A 6,985-nucleotide genomic window follows, 5' to 3' on the forward strand; every position below is an offset into this window, starting at 1 on the left:
ACAGCACCACTTCCAGCTTTTTTCTTTTTGCTTATGTGGGCTTTTTTCTTTTTGCTTATGTGGTGCTGAGGAATCGAACCCAGGGCCTCATGCATGCAAGGCAAGCGCTCTACCACTGAGCTACCTTCCCAGCCCCAATCTGTGAGACTTTTACAATTAACCAATAAAGAGCTGGAAGTGGAATTATGGCTCAAGTGGTAGAGCACTAGTCTTGCGGAAAAGAGCTAACAGGTAGGGCCCAGGCACTGAGTTCAAGCCCAGTATCAAAACACATACACACACACACACACAATGTATACAAACAATGTACTTATTAATTTATCATGACGTTTTATACTAAAGTATACATTATGTTTATCATTTTATTCATGAAAAGTTCCACAACCAGAAAAAGTAAATGCCCTTAATTCTTAAGCATTTTATGTAAGGGGAATTAAGTAAATAATTGAGATGACATCATTTTCAAATAAAACACTGTTATCTGAGCATTTGTAGAGGTCTATACGTTTGTGTGAGGTCTATACATTTTTTTTTTTTAGGTAACAGTCTAAGCTCCTAGCCAATTAAAAAAACATGGCCTTCTGAAAAAGAGTTCAATATGTATTTTATTTTTACTTATTTCGTTTTTCTTGGCAGTCCTGGGGTTTGAACTCAGGGCCTCGTGCTTGCCAGGCTGCACTGCTCTGCTGAGTCATGCCTCCGGCCTATCACTACGTATTTTAATCAGGAAAAGCACAGCTGCTTTCTTAGTAAAGTAAAACTTTTTTCCTTTCTGCAACTATATGGATAGGTATGGAAAGTATAACGGAAAACAGTGCCTTACCTGTTTATCATTAATGGAGTGCTTCTCAATTTCTTTCTTCGCCTGCAGCAGCTTGTCCTGGAAGCAAAACAGAGCCCTTAGACCTGTGACTATCCACACGGCTGTGTGCTTGCTTGTGGTAAAGGGAAAAAAGCAACAAACGTTTATTCTATAATGCACACCTAACAGCCCTACACTGAGTAACTATGGGTTACAGACTATGAAAGAACAAAGTAAAATGTGTTAAGCTATGAATAAGTAATAACAATGGATTTTATACTGGTCACAAGGAAAGGTAACAGAAAAACAAATGATTTCCAAAATCCTAATAAACAGTAATAATGCTGATGGCCAACTTATTGATCCAATGTTTTTTCTTTTGAAGAGACTGAGGTTGTAACTCTAAGCTTCCCGTTCATATTCTACCACTTGGACCATACCTACAGCCCTTTTTGATTTAGCTTCTGTCTCAGCTAGAATCTCATGCTTGTGCCTGGCCTCGGACAGTGATTCTCCTACCCATGACTCTCATATAACTGAGATGGGCAAACCTATGTCTGGCAACTTTCAAAACAATACTGTTAAGATCAGCAAACCAACCCATGCAATTAAATAACTTTTCCAGTCTCAGGTCTGTTTTGCTTATTGTTAAGGTATCAGTTTACAGAATACTCATGTCTTAGAAATAAATTAACTATACTATTGTAAAGTTCTTCTCCAAACATGAGTATGTCTGTAACAAAATTATATTGTTCTATTTAATAAAGATACACTCCTGTGACTGCCAAATATGGAATGAAAAAAAATCACATTTGAAACTAGAGTTTCTCCATTCCAGAAGGCTCCCTGCACCTGTGGAGATGATGGGCATGGGCCCCCACGGTCAGCTCCTGCCACTTGTGCCCCTGGTCCCCATCTACTTTTTCGCTGCTCTTATGTCAAATATCAGCCTTGTTAAAAACTCACAAAATGATGCCAAGAGCCAGTGGTTCACACCTAAAAATCCTAGCTACTTAGGAGGCTGAGACCTGGAAGACAGAGGTTCAAAGCTAGCCTAGGAGTCCTCAAGGCTCCATTTCTAAAAACTAGGCTGAACCAAAAATACATACCCTGAATGTCAAGTGCTGGTGGCTCACACCTGTGATCCCAGATACTTAGGAGGCTGAGGACTGCAGGGAAATCTATGAGACTACTATTTCCAATTAACCACCAAAAGGCTGGAAGTAGAGTTAGGGCTCTAATAGAGTGTTGACTTTGAACAACAACAAAAAAAAACTATGGGACACTGGCTAGGCCTTGAGTTCATGTCCCAATAACTGGAAAGCAAGGAAGGAAGGAAGGAAGGAAGGAAGGAAGGAAGGGAGGGAGGGAGGGAGGGAGGGAGAGAGGGAGGGAGGGAAACACATGAAGGAAGGGAAAGAAAGGAAGAAAAAAAGAAAAAGGAAGAAAGAAAGAGGAAGGAAGGAGAAAGAAAGAGAGGGAGGAATGGAAGGAAGGAAGGAAGGAAGGAAGGAAGGAAGGAAGGAAGGAAGGAAGGAAGGAAGGAAGGAAGGGGAAGGGGATACAGATTTAAGAAAAACAGACCCTTCATCAGCGTGACAAGGAAAAACCCTCCTGTAAATGTGTTGGAATGAAACTGCCCTGTGATGTTCTGGTTTCACTGGTGTGCACAACATTTCATTAGCAAAGTCTGCAGAAAATTTATAAAGCCCTGCACACCTGGGGTATCAGATCCAGAAGCAGGAACACCTACACACTCTCAGGTTTGTTGAGCTGCCAGCACAGTGAGTTCCTATGGCTAAGAAAGCAGCTCTTTCTCTGTTTCAAAACCTGTGCTATCTATGGTGATATTACCTGATGAGTGAATAACACTAAGTAAATGGCTGCTGAGCTGCTCTTCCTTCAACAGAGAAGTCCTTGGCCTATCAATACAAGCAAGAACCAGTAATTCAGGAATCACCCCTCCCATCAGGGAAGCAAGCCCTTTGCAGCCCAAGTCTCTCCCACCCACACCAAGTAAGTCAGAAGGACTTACCTCATTTCGTGCCACCAGAGTTATAAACGCTCCTTGCTTATAGCACTCGATAGCTATACACTTCCCAATGCCGCTAGAACCACCTGTAACCTAGGAATGAAAGTGATTAGATCTTAGCAGTTGCAATTTCTCCTCTGCAGTAAGTTTATTTAACAGTGAGGCGACGGGAGGTCTAGCTCAGTGGTGAGCCTTACCCAGGATGCTACAGCGCCAGAAAGTAATGTAACGTAATGATATCATGCTCTAAAAACACACCTAAGAAAACCATACTTTTTTTTTTGAGATACTAGGATTTGAATCAGAGCCTCATGCCTGCTCAACTTGCTCAACTGAGCCATGCCTCCAGCCCTCAGCACTTCTTTATATCAAACACAATGTTTGGAATAAGGACAGTTCTGAAAGATTATGCTGTCAGCAGGGCCTGATGATAAGCCAATCCTGAGCGATAAACAAATCACAGGCCTAAAATATTTTTCTGAGTTCCCTAGAGGGAAAGAGCCTCATAACTATAGCTAGGAAGTATTCCATCTCACTCTAAATGCAAGCAGATCTCATTTTCTTAGTGCACACCTATGCAAGACTAGATCTTAAAAACTTAAGTTACAGGGCTAGGGATGTAGGTCAGTGGGAAAGGTCCAGTGTAACACATACAAGGGCCAGGGAGTGATCTCCACAGATTTGTGACTCCAGGTGTATGTTTGGGGGGTTGAGGGGAGGGTGGATATTATGTGGAAGATCTATAAGGCTTCACAATATTGCATTAAAGAACTGTATCAAAACTTAAGTCACTTCCCTTTAGGCAGATGTTTGGACTACTTCAAATATGTTCTAATTACGTATAACTCATGCTGTAAGAAATGCCCTCTATTCTACAACTTTAATAATATGTCATAAAGCCACTCCTACACAAAGGTGTATAGGTTAACTTGCACTTATCCCTCCTTTCTTTTTAACTTCAATCTGTCGTCAAGGGAGAGATTTTATTTGGTGGATAATTAATCAAGTATCTCCTAAAGATTAGTTGCCCAGACTAAATGCTGTCTCTGAGATCTGAGTATTTTGTGGGCTGTTTTGGTTTATTAGATTTCACTAGATATTACAGTTCCATAGCACCCAGAAGGGTTCCCAGCAATGTCCCTGCAAGGTTTATAACATGACTACCCCTCAGTTTTCTCTCCACCCCACATCACCCCACAGCCACACTTCCAAACCAGACTCACCCCGCAGGCTCGCTCCACACACCCTTCTCCATAAACCTCCTGAATCTGTTGCCACCTTGTCCTCACCTGTCATGGTCTATCTGTTACTTACAGGCATGTCGTGGCTCCCTGGCCAGACTGCCCATTCTTTAAGGGCAAACACTAAGTCCCACCAATCTCATCCGTTCCTAGCACACAACCTTGCATAAGCAGTTGCTAAATAACACGTCTATATTAAATTGCAGAATGATCTATTATGACACACATTTCCCTGAAAAAACAATCTGATGCCCCAAACTAAAATTTCTCTATTAGGCCATGAATTAATGAAGTTATGGGATGACTGAGAAAACTGGTATGATCCAAAGTATTATATGGAAAAAAGACATTATTGCTGTTCTTTTTTTTCCTAAAGGGTATGTAGGGAAAACTGGCAGTGAAGACTTACTGAAAAACAGAAAACAAGGTTTACAGTCCCATAAGGTTGAAAAGCTCTCCATAACAGGAGTTATCTTGAGCTTCTGGGCCAAGGTTCACATGAAACTCCTTTCTAATCAAGCTACCTAAGACTTACAAGGCAGCAAAGAATTAGACCAGCTCTGGGCTGTTATTCCGAATGTTGTTTAAGAAATATCAGAGATGGTCATGGTGGCTGAAAAAACAATGCAATTGTATGACAATCTGTCTGACAAGTAATAAGCTGAAACCAGGCTGGTGACACTCCTTTCCTTTTTTTCTTTTCCTTTTCTAAGTCACTTCCCACTTCTTCATTGCAATACTGTTCAAATATCACTGTCTCTTTAACTACACCATATAGCTCTTATTAAGGGCACCCTGAGCTGGCTTCCTGCCAGGAGAGCTGGTCCCAGTCAATCCAAAAAAGGGAGGCTTGAAATCAGCAGCATCCAGCGTGTGAGATGTGCAGCAAAGCTTCGCTGGTACATGTAGGCAGACAGTAGGAGCAGAGAACTGTCCTACAAACCAAGCAGGAGACAGCCCCAAGTGGTTTTTCCTGCCACACAGTGGGTGGAAGGAAGGGCACTTTCTCTCCTGTGCCACACACTATTGACAAATCTCAAGTGTACTGCACTTCACTCTCCTTGGGGGGAGTTCAAAGAGATGGTCACACTGTGTGAGCTATTCTTGCCGAGCCCCATCACTCAGAGCTGTGTACAGTACATATCATTGGCCATAGATGCATCATTTACAGTATTAAGTGGAAATAATAAAACCTCTGTCCGTCCTATTTAATGTGATCCAGACTTCTATACCCATGACCTGGAGCTCAATGGAGACAGCTAGATGTGTGGAGGTCAGTTAGAACGGTCATAAATTGAGTCAAAAAGTTCATTCTGGGGCTGGGAATGTGGCTTAGTGGTAGAGTGCCTGCCTCGCATGCATGAGGCCTTGGGTTCGACTCCTCAGTACCACATACACAGAAAAGGCAGGAAGTGTTGCTGTGGCTCAAGTGGTAGAGTGCTGACCTTGAGCAAAAGAAGCTCAGAGACAGTGCCCAGGCCCTGAGTTCAAGCCCCAGGACTAGCCAAAAAAAAGTTCATTCTGCCTTTGCCTTTAACTATTTTATTTCCCATGTTATACTTTGCACATGCAAGTTCTTAAAGAATTCAGTGTGCCCCGTGTGTGTGTGTGTGTGTGTGTGTGTGTGTGTACTGGAGCTTCAACTCAGGGCCTGGGCACCGTCCCTGAGCTTTTTCCCCCAAGACTAGCATTTTACCACTTGAGCCACACCTCCACTTCCAGCTTTTTGCTGGTCAACTGGAGGCTCTCAGATCTGTCAGCCTGTGCTGGCTTGAATCACCAGCCTCAGATCTCAGCCTCCTGGGTAGCTAGGATTACATGCACCAGCCATCAGCTCCGGGCTCTAAGTAAGAACTCAAGTGTTTAAAGCCATGCTTTGGGGCAGAAGTCCTCCTGTGGATGCGAATCGGGCAGCACTCAGGATGCCTCCCCAGCCTTCCTTGCTTTCCTCTCCCGGGGTGGTGAACCTACAGTGCTCACCTTCCTCCACATCTCCAGTGGCAGTCGTGGGAAGCACACCAGTAACTCTACCAGAGAGAGCTATGCTCAAGGACCGGCCTGTCCCCTACACGCTGGCTCCCGGTCCTGCACGCGCGGTGCGAGGCCGGCGGGCGCGGCGGGGACGCAGACCACAGCCCGGAGCGGCCCCGCACGGCGGGCGCGCGGTCCTCCGTCACTCTCGGGGTCCCGGGGCTGCCCTGGACGCCCGGAGCCTCGTTTCCCGCTGTGCCCCAATTCCCCTGGGTTCACACCTTCTCCCCGCAAACACACAGCCGGCGGCGAGCTCCCCAAACTTTCTCAGCCTGCCTGTGGTCGCATGGGTAAACTGAGGACCCAAATTTCCCCAACGTGTGGGTGCTCGGGGGTTAAGGAGCATCCCCAGGAACTCGGCCGGCAGGTGCCATGGGGAGTGGGGGGGACACATCAGGAGAAGCGAGAAGTGCGAGGGGGGGAGGCGGGTCCCCGAGGTCGGACGCCCGGCCCCGAGGGGCAGCGCCAGGCTGGACAGAGGCCGTGGGCCCCCACCCCCGCCCCCAACCTCGGGCCCGGACCCCGGCGGTCCCCCGCGACCCTCTCCCTCGCTCCGGACCCCGGAGGTCCCCCGCGACCCTCCTCCTCGGCCCGGACCCTGGCGGTCCCCCGTGACCCTCCCCCTCGGCCCGGGCCCCGGAGGTCCCCCGAGACCCTCTCCCTTGCTCCGGGCCCCGGAGGTCCCCCGCGACCCTCTCCCTCGCTCCGGGCCGGGCCGCAGCAACAGGAGGCCGCTTACCACGACGTGCGCGCCAGGCAGGGCGAGGGGCTTGGGGCTGATGAGCGGAGACACCATGTAGAGCAGCAGCACGAAGGCCACGAGGCAGGCGGCGGCCAGGAGCAGCATCGCGGGGCCGGGCGCCGGTGGGGGGGGCCGAG

At 47.0% G+C, this 6,985-nt stretch overlaps 1 protein-coding gene across 1 annotated transcript in view; it reads right to left on the reverse strand.

The window, feature by feature from the left end:
- Positions 1–6,977, reverse strand: part of Kdsr (3-ketodihydrosphingosine reductase) — a 25,847-nt gene extending 18,870 nt beyond the window's left edge. Inside the window, exons 1-3 of the mRNA XM_013018905.1 lie at positions 6,846–6,977; positions 2,838–2,927; positions 824–880 (exon numbers count right to left, since the gene is read on the reverse strand). Coding sequence (XP_012874359.1) covers positions 824–880; positions 2,838–2,927; positions 6,846–6,953 — 255 coding nt within the window. The 5' untranslated portion in view covers positions 6,954–6,977. The remainder of the gene's footprint in view (positions 1–823; positions 881–2,837; positions 2,928–6,845) is intronic.
- Between the last annotated feature and the right edge of the window lie 8 nt (positions 6,978–6,985).

This window comes from Dipodomys ordii, unplaced genomic scaffold (assembly GCF_000151885.1).
Source record: "Dipodomys ordii isolate 6190 unplaced genomic scaffold, Dord_2.0 Scaffold43, whole genome shotgun sequence".
Classification (NCBI taxonomy): domain Eukaryota; kingdom Metazoa; phylum Chordata; class Mammalia; order Rodentia; family Heteromyidae; genus Dipodomys; species Dipodomys ordii.